This window comes from Rhinolophus ferrumequinum, chromosome 24 (assembly GCF_004115265.2).
Source record: "Rhinolophus ferrumequinum isolate MPI-CBG mRhiFer1 chromosome 24, mRhiFer1_v1.p, whole genome shotgun sequence".
Classification (NCBI taxonomy): domain Eukaryota; kingdom Metazoa; phylum Chordata; class Mammalia; order Chiroptera; family Rhinolophidae; genus Rhinolophus; species Rhinolophus ferrumequinum.
In genome coordinates, this window is record NC_046307.1 from 43,659,276 (window position 1) to 43,680,391 (window position 21,116).

Below are 21,116 nucleotides of genomic sequence, written 5' to 3' on the forward strand. Positions count from 1 at the left end.
TCTGGGACTCAGTGAAAAGCCTCAGGGAAAGGCCATTTCTGCAGTGAAACCATTCAGATTCAGTCACTGCTGCTTCAGCAGGAGTCCGCACTCTTCCTGCATCGTGGAGACATAGGGACCAGCAAGCCCTTGGAATTGCAGACTTCTGCTCTGTGCACGCATTTTCTGCAGGGGTTTTCCACTTGCCTTGGGTTTTCATAGAACTTCTGACACCCCGAGCCCAAGGCTCACGGCTCGTCCCTGAGGAGGCAGCCTTGCTGATCTGGGTAAGCCCCTAGCCCCGTTGGAAGCACAGTGCAGATACCGCCTGCCTGCGGGGGCCCCGACGCAGCTCCTTTCACAGGCAGGTGGGGATGGCTTCCAGCTCTTCGAGGAGCTGGAGCGGCCCACCGTGACGGGTGGTCATGCGCTTCCAGACGCCCAGGAGGGGTGAGTGGCTTATACTGCTTTCAGACCTGTGCAGCTTCCGGCTGTGGTTCTGTTTTTCAGTTGAAACTAGATTTCTACAAGTCTGCCTCTTGGGGCCTCCCTGCCGTCCGCTGCCTTGGGTCTGAGGCCCAGTTTGCTCACCACGTACCCATTGTGGCGGTTGGGCTGCGCTGGAGCCTCTCCAGCCCTGGTGAGAATGGTACCAGGCACTCGCCAGGATCCTGTCCCTCGGGGGGCAGGCTGAAATAATAAGCCGGCCTTCTAGATGAAAATTCAGCGGGGCTTCTTCTCTGAGGTAAACGCAGGTGGCCCCGTGAGCAGTACGAACTTCCTGGGGAGCCATCCGTGGCTGCCTTCCCCCTCCCTCCAGGGTGGAAAGGATGGCGGAAGAGGGCCACTCCCCAGAAAGCAGCAGCCACACAACACGTTCACAGAGGCTGATGGGTCCTGTACCGAGCAGGGCTGACCTTTGAGCAGCATGCTCCCTTCTCTGGGAGGCCGGAAAGCCACCCCCATGGGGCTCTAGGCGCTCACGAAGGCCCGGGGCCTCAGCCCCCCATGACTGTGTGTGATGCTCGGTGCAGGTTGGACCTATGTTGTGTGAACGGATGAGCTGGCTTGGGTGTGTGAGCGTCCGTCCTCACTGTGCTCCGCTCAGTAGCAGCCACGTGAGTTAGAATTGCTGTTGGGAGGGGAGAGCGTGCTTTGTGGACTTGGCGAAGGCCCCTGGATGGAAGCTGTATCCTCTCAAGTTGGCTGAAGTACATGGTCTCCGTTTAAAGGTTCTGCTGTACTAGCAAGCTGCCCTCTGTTGCATTTCACAACACTGTTGCTGTGAGTGAATCTGGCAGGCCCAGCCTCCTCTTGGAAGACGGAGGGACCTAGTCACCAGACTGACACGTGGCCCTTCAGAAGGCTGGCCCCCACAGACGTGGCGCGGCTGCCAGTGCGCGCACCCGCTGAGCTCTGCGGCCGTCCCTGACTTCGGTGAGCGCCTTCGTCACGTGTCAGTCACGTGCTCCTCTGCTTCCTGCTTCCCTCTCAGGAAAATGCCTGTTGCCCCAACTGAAAGGAAGAAGTTTTTCACCTCCATCACACTTACAGCTGAGTTCTCTAAATGAGACCAAACTCTGGTTCTTTGAGATAACAAAATTGGTGAACCTCTAGCCAGAGCAATCAGAACAAAAGCAGAGAAGATCGTATTACCAATACCAGGAAAGAAAGGGTAACAATAACACCTGTCATTTTCTTTTCTTTCTAATGAGAGGCACCCTAATGGGTGTGACGTGGCATCTCATTGTGGTTTGGGTTTGCTCTTCCCTGATGGCCAGTGAAATTGAGCTTTTTTTCATATGCTGTTGGCTGTTTGATATCTTCTTTGGAGAAATGTCTGTTCAGGTCCTTTACCCATTTTTAAGTTGGATGGTTTGTCTTTTTGTTGTTGAGTTGTGAGTGCCCTGTTAAGAGGTAAATTCTATACGCGTTCTCTATGTGTTGTGGACACTGGATCCTTATCAGGCTTATGATTTGCAAACGTTTTCTCCCACTCTGCAGGTTCTCTTTTCACTCTTGATGATGTCCTTTGGTGCACGAAGGTTTTAGCTGTGATGAAGTCCATTTTATCCCTCTCTTTTGTCATTTGTGTTTGAGGTATCAGAGCTAAGAAACTGCTGCCAAACCCAAGATCAGGAAGATTTACTCCTGTTTTTTTTCCCAAGAGTTTTATAGTTTTAACTCTTACATTTAGGTTTTGACCCATCTTGATTCATTTTGACTTAATTTTTGAAGATGGTGTGAGATAAGAGCCCCCTTCTTTTGCATGGGGGTGTCCGGTTGTCCCGGCACCGTTTGTTGAAGAGACTGTTCTTGGCGCCCTCATCAATAATCAGCTGGCCATCGATGTAGGGATTTATTTCTGGACTTTCTGGTGCATTGATCGATGTGTCAATCCTTCTGTCATTGCCACAGTTCTGATAACTGTCGCTTCACAATAAGTTTCGAAATTGGCAACTGAATCCTCCAACTTTCTTCTTTTTCCAGATCATCTTGGCTATTTGGGATCTTGCAATTCTGCATGAATTTTAGGATCAGCTTTTCTTTCCCTGTCTGCAAAAAAGACTGAGGATTTTGACGGGTTTCTTCAACTCTGCAGCTCATTTTGCAGGGTGTTGCCATCTTAACATGAAGTCGTTCAGCCTATGAACACAATGTCTTCCCTTTTATTGGGTTTTCTTTAGTTTGTTTTAACGATGTTTTGTAGTTTTCAGTTCTGTTCTCTTTGATGCTATTGTAAATGGAATTGTTTTCTTAATTTCCTTTTTAATTGTTAATTACTAGTGTATAGACATGCCACTGATTTTTGTGTGTTGATCTTAATCCTGCAACTTTGCTGAATTCATTCCACTCTTAATAGGTTGTGGTTTATTTTTATTATTATAATTATTACGATTGAGGATTTTCTACATATGTGATCATGTCATTTGCAAGTAGAGATAGCTTTACTTCTCTCTTCCTATTTGCATGCCTTTTGTTTCTTGTTCTTGCCTGACTGCTCTGGCTAGGACTCCAGTACAGTGTTGCCAGCAGTGGTGAGAGCGGGCGTCCTAGTTGTGTTCCTGATCTTAGGGGAAAACTCTCGGTCTTTCCCATGGAGGATGATGTTAGCTGTGGGTTCTAGTAAGTGCCCTTGAGTATGTTGCAAAAGTTCACTCCTATTTCTAGTTTATTGAGTATTTTTATCATGAAAGGGCATTGGATTTTTGCCAAGTGTTTTCCTGCCTCTGTTGAGGTGGCCATGTGGAGCTTTTCCCTTTGTTCTGTTACTGTGGTGTGTTTGATGGTTACACGTTTGATGGTTACCCCTTGTGTTCCTGATGTAAACGCCACCTGCCATGGTGCATAATCCTTCTCAGGTGCTGCTGGGTACAGTTTGCGAGTGTCTTGTTGAGGATTTTTACACCGATATTCATAATGGTTATTGATCTTAGTTTTCTTTCTTGGGATGTCTTACCTGGTTTTGGGTTCAGGGTAATGCTCGCCTCGCAGAATGAGTTCAGCAGCGTTTCTTCCTCTTCATCTTTTGGGAGGATTTGGCAAGTGTTGGTGTTAATTCTCTAAATGTTGGTAGAACTCACCAGTGAAGCCATCTGGTCCCAGACATTTCTTTGTTGGGAGGTTTTCAGTTATTGGTTGAGTCTTCTTACTTGTTACAGGTCTGTTTAGATTTTCTATTTCTTCTTGAGTCAGGTTTGGTAATTTGTGTTTTTCTAGGAATTTGTGCACTTCATCTAAGTTACCTAAGTTTTTGGTGAACAGTTATTTATAGCATCATCTAATAATCCTTCATACTTTAAAGGTCAGTAGGAACGTCCCCAGCTTTCACATCTCTCTTTTTCCCCTGGTCAGTTTTGCTAACAGGTTATCATTTTATTAATCTCCACTTTTTAGTTGACAGGGCTTTTTCCCTTTCAGGACTTGAAAGGTGTTGTTCTCCTAACTTCTCACTTGCATTGTTTCCAGTGACAGATCTCTGTCATCCGTCTCATTGTATCTCTGTGACATGTCTGTCTTCTCTAGTTGCTTTTGACATGGTTTCTTCCTCACTGGTTTCGAGCATTTTGACTATAATGTGCCTTCGTGTGCTTTGTGTGTGTGTGTCTCTTGGGGGTTTGCATTTCTTAGCTCTGTGGACTTGCCTTTCTCATCCCTTATCCTCGTGGGTCCTCCTGCCGAGACGCCAGTTCACCACGTTTATGATGCTTGCACCTGTCCCAGCACTAACTGTGCTCTCTGCATTTTTTAAAATTCTTTTTCCCTCTGGTTTTCATTTTGAATTGGTTTCTATTGCTGTGTCTTCAAGTTCTCTGATTTTTTTCTTTAGTTAGTATCTAACCTTCCAGGAAAATGATTTATACATTTATGGATTTCAGGCATTGTTGTTTCCATCTTTATAAATTTTATTTTGGTCTTTTTTCTCCTTCCATTTCTCCACTTAACTGTTGAAAAAATGAGATTCAGTTATGTTCATTCTGACACCTGGCTGGCTGCACACTTTGTAACCTATAAACATCCTGAGCATGTGTAGGGCTGCAGAGAAGCTGCAGGAAGTGGTTGCAGCTCTCTGTGGCATGTTATCACGTGCCAGCTGACCTGGAGCAGTGCTTGTCCTAGGGCCAATTATTGCCATTCCTGGGTCCCGGCCGTCCAGGGTGCTCTGCCCAAAGCGCCATGAAAATGTCCTCACCACAGCAGCCTGACCGCTTGTACACACAGCAGCCAGGCCGTGAGGCCCGCACGTGGAGCGTTTGCTCTGGGCCCTGTGCTCTGGACGTGTCTGACCCCTGGTCTAGGGGATACTGAAAGGCAGCGCCTTTCACCCTGCAGTTCCTGGACTCCATCCACACCAGGGGCTGCCTTCTGGGTGTCTGTCACTAGAACCCCGAGCCCTGCTGCCCTTTCTAAGGCTCCCTGACATGCCGGTACCAGGCCCCAATGAGTTGCTGCCTGCCTCCCAAAGACAGTCCCCGGGGAGCTGGGTGGGAAGTTTCCAGGAGCCCAGGGCCCCCAAATCCTGGCTATGGATAAAGCAGCAGAGACCCACAAGGCAGCGTTCCCCACTGCTTTTGCTGTCTCTGTGCATCTTAGCCAGAGTTCCACGCACTGTTCTGTGGTCACTACAGCAAGGCTGGCCAGCCCGGCACAGGGTCCGTTCCTTCCCACACCCACCTGAACGGCTGGGCGTGGGCGCGTCCTCCGTGCAGGCCTGAGATGACCAGCCTCCTGAAGTCAGCAGGCCCGCTGCCGGCCCAGCTTGTTTGGCTCCAGGAGGCACTGTGGAAGCAGCAGTGAGTGTGAGGCCCTCCATTAGCTTTGGAAGAATGGGTGCCTCCTGTGGCCGCAGCTGTGTCTCCTCAGAGTGAGAAGCAGGGCCTCACGAGGGGCTGTGAAGACAAGCCCTGCTGAGCCAGGGCCTTCCCCAGCTTGTCTGCCTTCCCCATGGAAACCCCCGTCCGCCCCAGTGCCAGCACAGCCTGCTGCCGTAGGCACTCAGGGCTCTGCCCGCCTGGCAACTCCCTCCCAGGGCAGCGGTGGCCGCTTGGAGCTGCATCCCTCTTCTCCAGGCTTTTGATCCATGTAGAGCAGGCACTGCTGGTAATTATGCCTCTTTATTAGGAGAGCCAGCTTGGGAAAGGAATCTAAATTTGTTTGGAAACGGGCAGGGCAAGCCCTCTCTTGGCAAAGAAACGTGGAGACGGTTAGGGTAACGTTGAGAAGTGGCTCTACACTGGCAGGCCGAGGGCCCTGTTCTGTCCCTGTCATGGGCCATGCCTCGTGACCAGCGTGCCGCTGCTGCAAACAGCCCCTCAGAAAATAGTTTTCTTTGCAGTCCTTTGTGCTGGGAGGTAAATTTGCTTCAGGGAGGGTTCTAGAACAGGGCTTCATGGTTTTAAGTCATTTGTAGGGTCTCTCGATCCAGTTAGTCCTTGTGTCTTTTCTTAACCAGCTGCGTGCGATCTTCTCGGTGATCTCATGGAACAGGTGGTTACAGGGCGCAGTATTCACGCCTTTGCAATTCTCTCTGCTTCCCAGGACTCCCTGGGCCAGCCAATAGCAACGTGGCTTAGCTTCCACTGGCTGACTCCGGTCTCTGCCTCCAGTCTCTGCCTCCCAGCCGGGCCTGGCCTGAGGGGGTCAAGAAGGGCACCCCCAAGGGCTCCCAGACCACCCCTCTACGGTACTGGGGGGCTGCGGGGCCAGAGAGGGAGAGACAGCTCAGTCACCCTGAGCAGGTGTGAGTATGTATTAGAAAGAGTATGTATGGGAGAGTGTGTGTAAGGGTGAATGAGAGTGTGTTAGGGGTGGGTGTGAGAGTGCGGGAGAGTGTGATGTGTGAATGTAAGTGTGTGTGAGGGAAAGCATGTATGGGAGTGTGATGTGAGTGTGACGTGAGACATTGGGTGTGTGTGCGTGAGGCAGTGTGGGAGTGTGTGTGTGTGTGTGTTGGGTGGCTGCTGCGGGGGAAGGGGCTGTGGGGGGGAGGGGCTGCCCGGGAGAGGGGCTGTGGGGGGAGGGGCTGCCGGGGGAAGAGCTGGGGGGCTGCAGGGGGAGGGGAGGGAAAGGGGCTGCGGGGGTGGGGGGCAAAGGGGAGCAGGGGTGCTGAGGGGCAAGGACCCGCCAGTACCTTGATTAACGTTTTCTCACTTAATGCTCGGACCTCAGAGGTGGAAGGTGCTATCGCCACCTGACAGATTAAGCTTGGCGGGAATGATCAGAGACGGGTTTTATGCCCACCCCTCTGCCAGGTACTGGTTCCCAGCCAGCATGGTAACAGCACCTTCTCACAAATCGGCCTGTTTGACCCCGTCAAAGCCTGTTACTGTGAGAGTGCAGACACGAGAGAGTATGGGGCGGGCCCGGGCTTCCTGGGGCACCTGTGGCTGTGCAGCCAGCAGGGCCTGCAGTGGGGGTCCAGGCGAGGACTTTACTGTTCCCAGCTCACCCAGGTCACCCCCAAAACCGTACTACTCATGCTCATCTCCTAACAGCCTCTTTCTAAACCAGACTAGGTTTTCCTCCTTTTAAATACTCATATGGTTACATCGTTTCTTAAATTGGGTGACTAGTAGGTAAACAGATTCCAGATCTTTTCTCCTTCTGGCTTGACTCAGTTCCCTGTGTATTTACTCTGCTGCTCCAAAAACCTCCCTGTGCCATGTTCCTCACTGTCCCCCAGCTGGGCTGTACTCGGCCGCACACACAGGAACAGTAACACATTCACTGGCACCCTTGTCTCCCACACGCACCCCCGCAGCACTTACTGTGTGCTGAGTTCCGAGCTGGGAACAGGCTGAAGAGTTTGGTAGTGGTGTGTCAGCTTCCAGGCATTCCCAGGCCAGGGGAAAGAAAAGTCTTGTACATGAGTTGTCAGATTTCACGGTCAAATACATGGGTGCTGGCACCTCCAGCTTGGGGAGAGTTGATGGAGAAGGTGGCATCTGAGGTGCATTGAAAGGTGGATAGGCCTTGGGGCGCAAATGGAGAACTGACCTGTAGACACGTATCGGGTGTCCTGGGCTGTGGACAGGAGGGGTGCAGGGCACTCCCAGGAGGGCAGGCGAGGCAGGCCCTCGGGGACCCTCAGCTGTGTAGGTGGTAGCCTGGCAGAAGCTGGGGGTGTTGGGCTCAGGTGGGGAGGAAGGCTCAAAGTGGGGGTGGGGGGTAAAGTTGTAAGCAAGTTAGTTATGCATCCAGGGTTACAAGTTAAAATAATAGGGCCTGATTTTTGCTTTGAACCCTCTCGCATGTCAGCATTTCTCCCTTCTTTCCTGGAAATCATCCAAAAATACCAAGAAGAATGAAAATAAAAAAGGCAAACTTAAATTGGAGCAAAACAGAAATACAGCTAAAACCCAAGCCCCTAAATGGGAGGAAGCAGGGCCTCAGCATTGGAAATAAGCAGACATGTGTGCAGGGAGAAGCTGAGATGCAGTGCCAGAGGGAAAGGACTCTGCCAAGGTTGGAAGGAGCCTGAGGGAACCTCTCACCAGCCAGGGACACACATGAGAGAAACCCTGCACCCCAGGATTGCAGACAAGCCCTGCACCCCATGTTTGCAGACAAGTCCTGCACCCCATGTTTGCAGACAAGCCCTGTGCCCGTGTTTGCAGACAAGCCCTGCACCCCATGTTTGCAGACTAGGGAATGGACGTGGTGGCTAGAATAGAAGCTTTCTGGGCCTGAACAAGGATGCATGCACGCACTTCTTAATGTCTCCTGACTTAATGTCTTCTTGAGAAAGGACAAGAGAACGTTTGCTTTTATGCGAAAGCCCACAGCTTCCTCTTGCCAGTGGGAAGCAGTGAAGGCAAATGGGAATCCAAAACTATCTGCTCAGATTTAAAAGAAAATTCCTGTCCATTCCACAGAAGAGGCCTTTTGCAAGAAGTTAGATGAATAAAACGCATCTTCAATAATGAGTAATAAGGCAACATCACACAATTTTGTAAAACCAAAGAACAAACAAACAGTAAAAAATTTCACAGAAAAAAATGTTTGACATTGAACAGATGAAAACTGTTTGTGAACATGTTGCTGAGAAATAACTCTTAGCAAGCCGGTAGACTCCGTGAAGCTGGGGAGCACTCAAGTGCTCAGAGACGAGATGGTGAGAGCGGAGAGGCAGAGGGCCAGGGGCCAGCGACCGATGGAGAGTCAGGGAGAAGAAGCGCTGGAAAGGAAGGACCTGCAAGAGCAAAAGTGATGTGGGAAGCAGGAAAACAAAACAACATAAATACTCTGTGTTCTGGTAATGTGGAATTTAGGCATTTAATAAAAATTCTTGGGAAGGGAGACGATGGGAGAAAATGCAAGAATGTTGGGTTTCTCATCATTATTAGCTGTAGTCGACGATTGAAACATGCCAATTAAAGATAACGTGAAGTGGTAACAGTATGTTTAACTGTATAAAGGGAAACAAGAAGGGAAATGTACTGGACTAGTTAGGTACTCAACGTAGGACTGTAATAGAAACTGCCAGAACCAGAAAAATGTAGGCAGTATAGAAAGTTAATAAGAGTTACGAAAGCAGCCACTAGAACACAAAGACAAACTTTCCTAAGTATCAGGAAAATTTCACACAAAATAGCAAACAAGACAAAAAGACCACAGAATGAAATGGTTATAAAAGTTAGAAAATGTAACAAAATAATACAGCAGAAATATATCCACACATACATCAAAATATAAATGGGCTGAAGTCGTCTATTAGAAGGAAAAGCCTTTCTGATGGGATTACAAAGCAAAACCAGAGAATGCTGGGAAATCAAGGGTGTGCGGGTGTGCGGGAGTGCGAGCGCTGCACCCATGAACGCAGGGAAATGAATTCATGCCAAAGAGCATCGCAGAAAACAGGGCTGGGTAGTTTTCAACAGGAAAGGTGCAGTAAACATGTGTCAACTAATAGAGCATCGATGTTGAAAAACAAGCAAAAATGAGCAATTCAACAGAAAATCATGACGGACGCCGGTAGTAGGAGAATTTATTTTACTTCTTAATCCATGATACAGCAAGTGGGCAAAGAATACTCAAAGTAATAGAAAAGTACAAAGTAAAAATACAAAGTAATAGAAAACATAAAAGACCTGTTTTATATACATATGTAAAAAGCCCTAACTCTGAAACTGAAGAACAACTCTTTTTTAAAAAATGTTCATAGAAAACATTCACAAAAAATTAATCATACATTAGATAATAAAGTAAACCTTGTAAATTCAATAGACAGGACTAATGCAGACAACTTTCTCAGGTCACGATGTGATGAAATTTGAAATTAAGGACAAAAACCAGAATAAGAAAAAGCTCCTAACACTTGGAAATTAAAAAAATAAATAAATAAACAGAAGAAATAGAAACAAAAACAGAACAAAAATCTCTGTCTGAAACAGTTCAAAGAAGAAATGCAATTCAGAAGTGCAATTCAGAAAATCTGGACAATAACGTAATGAAAACACTGCCCCTCAGAGCCTGTGGGAAGCAGCTAGAACAGTGCTCAGAAGAAAAATCACAGGTTTAAATATTTATATTATTGAATGAGAAAGAATGAGTATGTATAGATTAACATTCAGCTCCAGAGTCAGAAAAGGAAAACAAAATCATAGTAAAGCAAAGGTAGGAATTTGTAAAGATCAAAGCAGAAGTTAATAATAAAGTGAAAAATGGTAGAAATAATAAATCCAAATACCTGTGCTTGGAAAGAAAACCAGTCGGGGTGTTGAGAAGTCTCTGTTTTCATCTGGATGGTGGTTCCACAGGTGTAGATGTGTGTACAGTCGTTGAGCTGTACACCTGATTTACGCTTTACCATGTGTAAGCTTTACCTCAATAGTAAAGAAAGTAAATACAAACAAAAATAAATCTAAAGACAATTGCGAGTCCTACAGGAATTCTATTAAAAGAATTATGAATTATATTACAACTCGAAATAACTTAAAATCTGAATGAAATGAATAATTTTCTAGGAAATTATAATATATCAATACTGATTCCAGAAGAGAGAGAAATTTTAAACAGACTGGTTATTATAAAGTTTTCACAAAGTAGCCATTCCTGCCCTCCTCCAACAAAAAGAAGAAAACACAGAAAAGGAATCAAGCTGAGTCAGTTTCGTGGAAAAATCCTGCTAGCTCTTCAAAATGCGGGCGCTGTCGCTACTGTAGCACCATCCTGGAGCGTGCAGAAGGGGGAAAGCTTTTGGAAAGAGCATTGTATCGACAGCAGCCACTTTGAGGACCCCACCTGGGTTGTGTGTGTGCACGTGCACACGTGTGCAAAAATTGCAGACCAGTCACGGCGAGCGCCACGTTCACATGCCTGGAAGGAAATCGGACACCAGAATACAGCACATGTTGGCAGGGTACTGCTGGAAGGATGCTGGGTTGTTTTTAGGACATTAAATTATGGCATATCTTCCTTACATTGGCTGAAATCCAACACTCAGTATTGAAAACTTAATAAAATGTGAATAGGTGGATAATTTCTCAGTAAGATAAAATATATCTATTTCAACCCAAAACTGATACGCTATAAATAGATTCAGTTCCAGTGACCGCCACAAAGAAGGGTGTCCAGTATCACAACTGCCACTTAGTATATTCTGCAGATATACCGGTCCTCAAAATTAGACAAGAAGAAATCAGAGGTATAAATATCACTCTTTACAGCTGAGGTGATTGTAAGGACTGCAGTCAGCCAAGTAATTTAGTAAAGGGTGGAAAACAAAAGTTACAAGGATACAAAAACAGCAAGATAGACAATAAAAGAAAACTATGTGAGCCCTGTGTATCTTTGGGTTCTGGGGGGGGGGGGAAATGTTATATTGTTGCCGATGTACACTATGTAGCTAGGCTCAGCCTTATGCAGACTTTTTAATCCTTATTCCCTAAATGATACAGTGTAACAACCATTTTCAGAGCATTTACATTGTATCAGGTACTGTAAGCATTCTAGAGATGATTTAAAGTAGATGGGAGGATGTGGGTAGGTTGTATGCAAATACGCCATTTTACATGAGGGACTCGAGCATCTGGTTTTGGTATCTGTGGGGAGTTCTGGAACCAACGCTTGGATCCTAAGGGATGACAGTACTCCCACTTACATCAGCAACAACAGAAAAATATAAAAAGATAAAATACCCAAGACTGAGGGCCTGTAGAGGATGGATGAGATCTGAATGGAGAGACCTCCCACAGGCCCTTGCGAGTTATGCAAGACGACTGGTTCCCATGAGGGGACGTGCTGTGGCGTCAGCCCAAGGACACCTGCGATGCTAATTCTCCAAACTAGTCCCCCATGCTACACAGCCCCATTTTGTTTAAAAACTTGTTTTTATGATTAAAGGATAGGGTGGGGTGGGACAGAGAGGATCCTAAAATTGTGTAGACAGAGCAGCGGAATGGTAAGGCCTCAGAAGTAGACCTGGTTACAGACAGGAGCTCAGTGAGAAAGGGCTGTCAGTGGGGCCCCGTCAGACTGTTTTATAACCCGATGGGGTCATCACCCTAAGGGTGGTCTGGCCTGTGCTCTTTGACTGTGGTAAGGTTCCTGAGATGAACTTACACGCATGGGAGCGCGGGTGTCTGGGAGCCCAGCCAACAAAGACCATTGTGAGCTGACCCTCACAGCAAAGGCAGGGATCACCAGCTAGATAAGCAGTCTGGGTGGCATCGGAAAGGAATGACAAACCTGGACGGTCCAGAGACGAGGGACAGGCTAGCTTGGCTCCCCTGCGTCTGCATCCAGGCTTCTGCTGTGGAGCGTCAGGGGGGTGGCAATGGTGGGAGAGGACAGTGGACACAGTGGCACTGCTTCTCCTTGAAGAGTAACAGGTTCTGTTCCACGTTGTGACGCCATCTTGTGACGCCACTACGTGGTCACTTAGTGCTTGCTCTGGAAAGTGGGCCATTGCCTAGTGACAGGGCATGCTGTGAGAGGCACGATCACCTGTCAGTGCACGCGGCCAGCTCAGCGGTGCTGGCACCGGTCAGTCGTGGAGTGCCACATGTAACTACTTGTGACCCTTCTCCTTTCCCTCTGGGCTTTGCCAAGGGTGTTCCGGAACGTGGTCCAGACAGTGGCCGTGCTTGCCGTCACTCCATGGCCAGCTGGCTTGGGGTCACACGGTTGTATATTAGTCCCATTTGGGACCTCAGTGATTAATATTGGGGCTTCATAGACTGGATGTCTCCAGCCCAAGTATTCTCAGATCAGGTGTCCCGAGGAGGAGCTGTGCAGGAAGAGCCCAGAGAGGGAGTGGTCAGGAAGAAGGCCCAGTGGGCACCGGCTGTGCCCCCAGGCAGAGCCAGTCATTGCGTAGAGCTAATGAGTACAACACACGACTATTGAAGGCGATCAGAGCACCAGTGAATTTAGAGTATGTTCTTACAGCTGCTGTGTTCCCTTCTCCTCGGATTCTGATCCTTGCCCTAACGTACCCCAAATGACTGGACGACTGGTGTGGAGACAAGTGCTGAGAAAGAGGCAGTTGTGTTTGCACAGCTGGATACTGCAGGCTCTGGCAGCCTCGGAGCCTCCCAGGAATGAGGTGCCAGGAAAACCGTCTCCCACCAGCTTCCCTGCATGATGGGGACCCTGCCCCCACGCTCCCAGGGAGATCAGATGCCCCCTTCTGGATTTCTGGGGCTGGCGAGGGTTCCTGGAAGCCCCGAGCCGACCTCGTCCTGTGTTTCCTCACAGCTGGAGATGGAGCTGAAGATGCTGCAGTCTCAGTCGGGCCCTGCTGAGCAGAGCGTCCTGTTATCCAGGGAGGAGGTGAGCGCGCTCAGGTATGTTGCTCACCCCCACCAGCACCTCTTTCCTCTGTTGCCTTCCAGGAGGATGCTTTCTTTTTAAGCCGTCCTGTCCACTTAGCGTCCTCTCTGCGCGGAAACTTGTCTCCGCTGGCTTGGGCTTTTTCAGCGTCCTTCTCAGGCCGGTGTTGACTCTGGGCCTCTCAGTTGCCCAGTGCTCAGACATCACGGTGCCGTCTGGGGGGACCTGCAAGCCCATGCCTTCCACACTGTTCCAGGGGCAGCCAGGGTCTGTGCGCAGCGGCTTGTTCAAAGCTGATTCCAGAGGAGAGTTACTCACAAAGCCACAATCAAACCAGACACGCTGCCTTCCGCGTGGTGAGCGAACTCTTCCGGCTACGTCTCAGGTGGCTTCCTGACAGCCCTCGTGGCCTGTGTAGCGTTGTCTGGGTTTCTCCTGACCGCCTCCCGCACACAGCCCTTCTCAGGAGGAGAGGCTCGCTTGGCGGGGTCCCTTTCCCAGAACCTTTCTCCTTGCCTTGCCCTGGAGAGACAGCCTCCCCCATAAGTAAGATATTTCAGGGAGACAGAGCTGTGAGCGGCCTGCTGCCGGCTCCCCTTGGGTCTCCTGGTCGGCCCTACCGGGTCACTGTGTATTTGGCAAGTGGCCGATGGGCAGGTTGCAGTGTCCCTCCTGAATGTCTGGGTGTCCTGGCTCACCTCGTGGCTGTACCACATCCTCTCCTATGTTCTTGTCACCAGAGGTTGAGCGGCCCCGTTGCCTGTGCTCTGGGTGTGCCCTGGCCCACAGGTGCCCAGCGAGTGGGGTCACGGCGTCTCCTGGACCAGGTCCTCAACATCGTTTCCTCAGCATTCCTTGTGTGTGGGCTTTGGCCTCATAAACGGCCGTCTTTGGGGACCCATCAGGTTCCGCCGTGGCTTGTGTGCTCCCATTCCCTCTGTGGGCGTCCTCAGGGCAGAGCGTGGGGATGAGGTAAGGCCGAGGCATGACAGGTCCGCTCTGCCTTTGGAATTTTACAGCTTGAAGGGGCCTTGGGGTGTTGTTCAGATACAGTCGTGCCTGTGGCAGGGGTGCCACTCACTCGGGCAGGGGTGCATGGGAGCGAGCCAGGTGGGCTGGGGACCAGAGGAGTGTGGGGAGAGGAGCTGTGCGTGAGGACGTGCCATGTGGGGCAAGTCCCTGGGGTCACAGGAGAGGCCCGGTGCAGACGAGCAGGAGGCTGGGGACCAGGCAAGGGCCAGCTATCCGAGGCGCCGGGAAGGATGTGGCCTTGTTCCCAAGAGCAGGGGGACGCCATCACAGGTGTTAGGCCAAGGAGTGACATGGTCACTTTGGCCTCCCAGGGCGTGGACACAGAAGAGAAGTGTGGCCAGGGTGGGCCCAGCCTTCCTGCTGCAGCCCCTCTCTGGGACACCTTTCCCTTGTGGGAAGGTCATGCCTCCCTGCAGCTGCCGGCTGGCTGGCTGGCTGGCGTGGAAGAGAGAGAGACTTGGGAAGGCTTCCCTCTGAGTGAAAAACCGAGTGATCTTTCTAATCTCCGACTCCTCCTGTGGAGTGTGAAGTGCTTTTCCTGCAAATCTTTTCTGAAATTCACTGAGCAGCGCAGCAGCGTTTCTGAAGCGGTTGGTTCAGGTTGGTTCAGGGGAGGGCGGAGTGGACCGCCCCCTGCTGCCATTCGCTACCCCTCCCCCAGCCTCGCAGCCAGCACCCTGCTCCCGGGGCACGGCCGGCATGGGGGCCTGGTCCCTTCTTCCCAGAGGACAAAGATGGCACAGGCTGTGCCTCTGTCATTCACACACGCGCAGACTGGCTGTGTGTACATTAAGTATGTGTTAAATAGATAACTTACTGAGGACATGTGATACAGTAAATGTATACAGGTAAAATACACGTGAGAAACATCACTCTTAACGATGAAAACCAGGGGGAAACTTCAGTAGGTTTAAGTGGCAGCAGCGGGAGGACTGTGAGCTGGAACAACCTGGGCTCCTGTTTTCTGCCATCAGGGCAGCTCTAGCAAGTCCTGAGCGCCGTCTCTGGGGTTGGCCAGTGAGGCGACCCGTCAGCCCTGAGACGCGCGTCTGCCTGTACCTGCCGTCCCTGCGCAGCGCCCTCACTGCCCACCGTCCTGCTGGCGTTGCCAGCCACATGGAGCCCCCATCTTCGGGCTCGAAGACCTTGGCTGTTGGGGGCACAGGAGACATTCCCCCCGCATCAGAGGAGTGCAGGCACAGTAGCCTGTGGTCCCACCCACACCTTTCCAGACTGCAAGACGAAAGGCTCTTCTTTCTTTAAAAATATCTTTCATTGACCAAACCCTTGTTAAACACCCACAAATTTGCGATCAGGAAGACACAGCCCTGGCGGCCCCTGAGCTTCCAGGGCAATTGGTTGATCTCCGAGACACGGCGCCAGCCCAGCCTGGACCGCATAGCACTTCCCCATGTTTCAGCCCGCTGCCGCCGTGGGCCGGGGCCCAGATGACGTGGTTCTCGGGCTGAGGGCTGTTCCAGAGGGCGCAGGTCGTGAGCTCCCAGCAGCACTGGTGGCTGAGGTTTGATGGGGAGGCCAGGGAGTGGGGGTGGGGGAGCTCCTTCAGGAGGCAGCGAGGGCCCCCCTGCCAGCCACTGCCCAGCTCAGCTGCCAGTAACAACAGGTGTCCCCAGCCTGGGCTCTGCAGGGGGCAGCTGGTGACCACATCGGAGGGCCTGGTGCCCACAGGTGAATGTCACGCCTCTGCTCCTGGCACCGACTCCACCATGAGGCATAGAGCCTGTCGGGCCTTGAGAAAGCCCTTCAGAGCGCGTCCTTCGCATGTGCCTGCGCTCTGCCCGCTGTAGCCTAAAGAAGCTTCACCTGTGCCCGTGTCCTAAGGATCCCAGGGCACACGCTGGCGTGGACATGTTGTTCGGGGCTGTGCTAGCGGCCAGGGCCTTTCTGTTGGGCATCTCACCCTGCAGTCCTTGAGATTTCTCTTGAATTATTCATTGATTATTTTTTTCTCTTTCATTTTCTCTATCCTTTTTGAAACTTATTTGGATGGTGAACTTCCTGAATTAGTTCTCTGTTTTAAAAACATTTTTTATCCTATTTTCCATCTTTTTGTTCTACTTTCTGTAAAATTTTCTCAAATTTATCAACCTTATTTTACTACTGCTGTTATATTTTAGTTTCCTGAGATTTTTGTTGTTTTGTTATTATTTGAATATTCTTTTATATGTAAAACATATTGCTGGTGTTTTATGAACAATCTGTTCACTGTCTCTGATGTAATGTGGGACTTTCTGAGGTTTTCTTCTTTCCACAGCGTGTTTCCGCTGCGTTGCTGTTTTGTCAGCTCAGTGGCTTAGCCCGCGGTCTTCCTTCCATGGGGACACCCTCCTCAGTGTGAAGTGGTCTTTTCTCCAGGAGACTCCTATCCGGAGGGTGTGGGTGCTGCCAGCTTCTGGGAACCGAGGGCCCAGGCCGGGAAGTCAGCGTCACCATGGAAATGTCCCATAAGCCCCTGTTCACCAGGTCACTTTGCCCTCAGCCCACAGATCAGCTGTTTTCCCTCCCAAGACAGTAAACGTCTGGTGTTCTTCAGAGACAGGGAGAGACAACATACAGTGCAGAAGAGGATATGGAGGTGCTGGTTTTTAAAAGGTCTTCAACTTCCGGTTCTAATCCAAGGGAATAGCCCCATTCCTCCCAGGCCCTCCTCACAACTCAAAACCCTGACCTGACTCGGCAGCAAGGAGACCCAGCAAAGTGCAGAAAGGGCGGCCTGTCCGGGGCCCCGACGCCTGAGGATCCGTGTGGTGGTGAATTTCCTCACTGCTGCCAATGGACCTGGACAGGGAGCTGCAGAAACTGACCTGGACCAGCCGCACACGCACGCGCGCACACACGCACACACATGCACACGTGAACACGCATGCACATGCACGTAGTTCAGGAAAGGCCTGTCCAGCCCGCCCTCAAGAGGGAAAGCCTTTCTGACAACGCCGGCCCACTTCAGCCAAATCCCTTGGAAAAGCATGTCCCCTCCCATGCGTGTCTCATGGCGGAGCGCAAGCAGCAGCCCCCAGTCCCCACCCAGCGGCATCAGCTGGGTCCATGGGGACTGGCTGTCTGCCCCCGGCTCTCCGAGCAGGCAGTGCCCGTGCCCGTGTGTGCGCTGGACTGAACGGGAGCTGACCTTCCATGCCCTGATCAGTGGGCACATCGGGGGCCCTGAGCCCCACCCTGACTCAGTGGGATCAACCAGTCAGAGCACAATGGTGACGGGCTGGTGCCCAGGCCCAGGCTCAGCAGAGAGCTCCAGCCCGGAGCAGCCGGTGGCCCTCATGGCCCCATCCCTGGTGTTCACAGGACCAGTGGGGAGCCTAACTTCCACCCCACTGTCTGCAGGTCCCAGGGGTAGACTCCCACCTGAGCAGGGTGGCCGCCTGCCCAAAGAAGGTTAAAGAGGATGCAGGTCTCACGATGTGATGCCCACAGTCCAGGCTGCAATAAGCAGCTCATGGTGCCCAGAACCAGGATAAATGACAGTCAACAGACACCAACATCACGGTGACTCCGTGGCAGAATTACCTGACGAGGACTTTGACACAGGTGTCACAAGACAAACAGGAAACCTCGGGGAAGAAATGAAAAAATGGTATACCTCAACAAAGAAATAACAATTCTTTTAAAAACAAACGAAACAGAAAGACCTGGACAACACAATAACCAAAATAAAACCTCTCTGGATAGGCTCACCAGTCGATGGGAGATGAGAGGAAGAGTCGTGAACTCAGAGACAGATCGGTAGACATCACCTAATCAGAACAAAAGGGAGAAACAGACTGAAACAGACAACTGAGAGCAGAGCCGCAGGGCTTGGTGGTTCAGTGACAGAAGACACGACATTCATTTAATTGGTGCCTCAGGAGGGGCTGGAAAAATAGCTGAAGAAATAACTACTGAAAATTTCCCAAATTTGGTGAGGGACACGAACCTACAGGTTTAAGAAGCTGAGTGAACCCCACACTGTATAAAACCACAGAAGGCCACATCATGATACATGCCAATTAATCTTCTGAAAATTGAAGACGAAAAAAATCTTGAAAGGAGCTAGCGAGAAACACTGTTTTATCTACAGGGAACACCAGTTTGAGTGACAGCGAATTCCTCATCTGGAACTGCAGAAGCCAGACTGAAGTGCACCACATTTTTCAAGTTCTGAAAGAAAAGAACTGTCAGCCAGTGAAAATACCCTTCAGGGACGAAGGGAAAATCAGGACATTCTCAGACAAAGTAAAACTAAAAGAATTTGTCACTAACAGACCTACCCTTAGCGCATGGCTAAGGAAGCTTTCCAAATGGAAGGGACACGTTCACAGAAGGAGGCTTGGAATTTCCACAGGGAAGAACAACGGAGTGGGTACAAGCAGGGATGAGGATCGCAGCCTGCCGTCCTGCTCACCTTTTCCTTAAGCCCCACTCCCTGATTTCCCCCTGCACCACCACGTGACGGTGGTGCTCGGCGTGCAGCGGAAACTTGTGAGCCTGCGTGGTAACATGTCTGCAGCGCGAGGCTAAGTGGCATGTGTGTATTTTAATCGTGTCCATTCACTTGCTGGAGGACGTTTGTGTTGTTTTCAGTTTGGGGCAGTTGTGACCGGAGCTGCTGTAAACATCTGTGTCCGGACACCAGTGTCCATTCTCCAGGAGAGAGAACAGAGTGGAATTTCTAGGTGCTGCGTTGAGTGTGTGTTAGTTTGGAAAGTAGTTTGGCGGTTTCTTGATCGGAAATTGTGAGGGTGTGGGCTTCTCCACACCTTCCTGTCAGCTCTTGCTGTGCTCGCTGTGCAGCTGTATTTCCCCAGTGGTTGCCGTCTGCTGATGCCCTTGGTGGAGTGTCTTCAAACCCATCTGTTAGCCAGGTTTTTTATTTTCACTTACTTGTAAATTTTGCAAGTTCTTTATGTATTTTGGATATATATTTGTCAAGTATGTGATTTGCAAATATTTTCTCTTAGTCCACAGAATGTTTTTTCATTCTCTTATCAATGTCTTTAATGTAATAAAAGTTTTTAATTTTGACAAAGTCCAATTTATCAATTTTTCCTTTTATAGAACTCCTTTTTTTAGATGTTGAGTCTGAAAACTCCTTGTCTAGCCCTAAGTATCAGAGATTCTCTCCTGTGCTTTTTTTTTTGCAAGTTTTATAGCTTCACATTTTACATTTAAGACTCTGATCCCTGTTCAGGTACATTTTGTGTCAGATGTGAGGTTTAGGTCAAGGTTTATTCTTATTTTTTTACCTAAAGGTGTTCAATTGCTCCAGCACGATGTACGGTAAAGGCTGTCCTTTCTTCACCGAATTGCTTTCGTGCCTTTGTCAAAAATCAGTTGGGCATATTCCTGTTTCTATTTCTGGAGTGTCTATTTCACTGTATTGATCTGAGGATTTATCCCATCACCGCTGTCTTAATCACTGTAGCCTTATGGTAAGTTTTAAAGTCTGGTGGTGTGCGTCCTCCAACTTCACTCTTTTTCAAAATTTTCTCTAATTGCACCTTCAGCTGCACCTCACAAATTACAATGTGTCATTCTCATTTCATTCAGTTAAAAATACTTTCTGATTTTATTAGTATTCTTTAAACAATGTATTATCTTGATGTGCGATGTTATGTTTCCAAATGTTTGGAGATTTTCTTGTGTTATTGATATCTGCTTTAATTCCATTATGGTCTGTAAATACAGTTTATATCATTTCAATTTTTAAAAGTCTGTTAAGATTTGTTAAATGGCCCAGGAATATGATCTGTCTTGGAGAATGTGTTCTCTGTACTCGACAAGAGTTCTGATGTCAAAGGGTGGTGTGTCCTGTAAGTGTCAGCTGGGTCTAGTTGTTGGACGGGACTGTTCAGTCCTGCTGTGTCCATGCTGATCGTCTGTCGGCAGTCTCTGTTGTTGCTGAGAAAGGAGTTTTGAAGTCTCCAGCCAGTCTTGTGCGTTTATTGGCTCTCTCCTTCCAACGCTGTCATTATTTTGCTTCACGTATTCTGAGGTCTGCTTTAGGAGCGTGTACAGACAGGGTTACTGTGTCTTCTTGGTGAACCAGCCTTTTCACATTGATGCTCTGCCCCCTGTCATGTGGCAGTTGTCTGATTATCTGTGTGGACGTTGGTTTTGTCCAATATTAATGAAGCCGCCCAGCTTCCTTCTTCCTTCCCTCCTCCTATTCTTCCTTCAGCTGTCCCTTTTGGTAGTTGTTGGTTGACAGGAAGTTTGCAGAAATAGTGCCCCCTCAGTTTTCTCCCATTGTTTCTGTTGATCGGTGTGCTGCTGTCAAGTCACCTGCCACCTTTGTTGGGACTCTGGCTGGTGGACCCAGTTGTGACCAGAGCAGGGCACTGTGTTGAGTTCAGTGTCTCGGCTCTGCCTCCCCTGGTCTGTGCCAGGTTCGCAGGCGTGGTTTTCGTGACACAACAGTGAATGTCCCCAGTCTGTGTGTTGGATGTGTTTCATGATGAAACTGGGGGAAGAAGACCACAGAGGTGGGGTGCCTCCTCATCACATCAGAGCAGAGTCCCTAACGGTGACAGTCCTTCTTCAGCTCACCGTTCAGTGTACATTTTATTATAAGCAGGAGGGACCAAGCCGCTCTTTCAACACTTGCTTAGAAATCCCCTCAGCTCAACAGCCCATTTTAACCACGTGCTACTCCTGCCTCCACAAAACACAAGAGCACAGCCAAGTTCTTCGTGCCTTTATAAGAAAGATCGGCTTTTCCTCGTTTTCAATAACATGTTCTGCATTTCCCCCTGAGCCCTCCCCAGATCCCCCTTAAGCCCCCTATTTCTAGCACGCACCTCAGAACTCTTCCAGCC

General features: G+C 49.6%; 1 protein-coding gene across 5 annotated transcripts in view; it reads left to right on the forward strand.

Annotated features, from left to right (window-relative positions):
- MAD1L1 (mitotic arrest deficient 1 like 1) overlaps positions 1–21,116 on the forward strand; it is a 284,873-nt gene that overhangs the window by 181,445 nt on the left and 82,312 nt on the right. For all 5 annotated transcript variants that reach the window (XM_033096269.1, XM_033096268.1, XM_033096270.1 and 2 more), the window contains exon 14: positions 13,180–13,268. In XM_033096269.1, the coding sequence (XP_032952160.1) occupies positions 13,180–13,268 (89 nt within the window). The remainder of the gene's footprint in view (positions 1–13,179; positions 13,269–21,116) is intronic.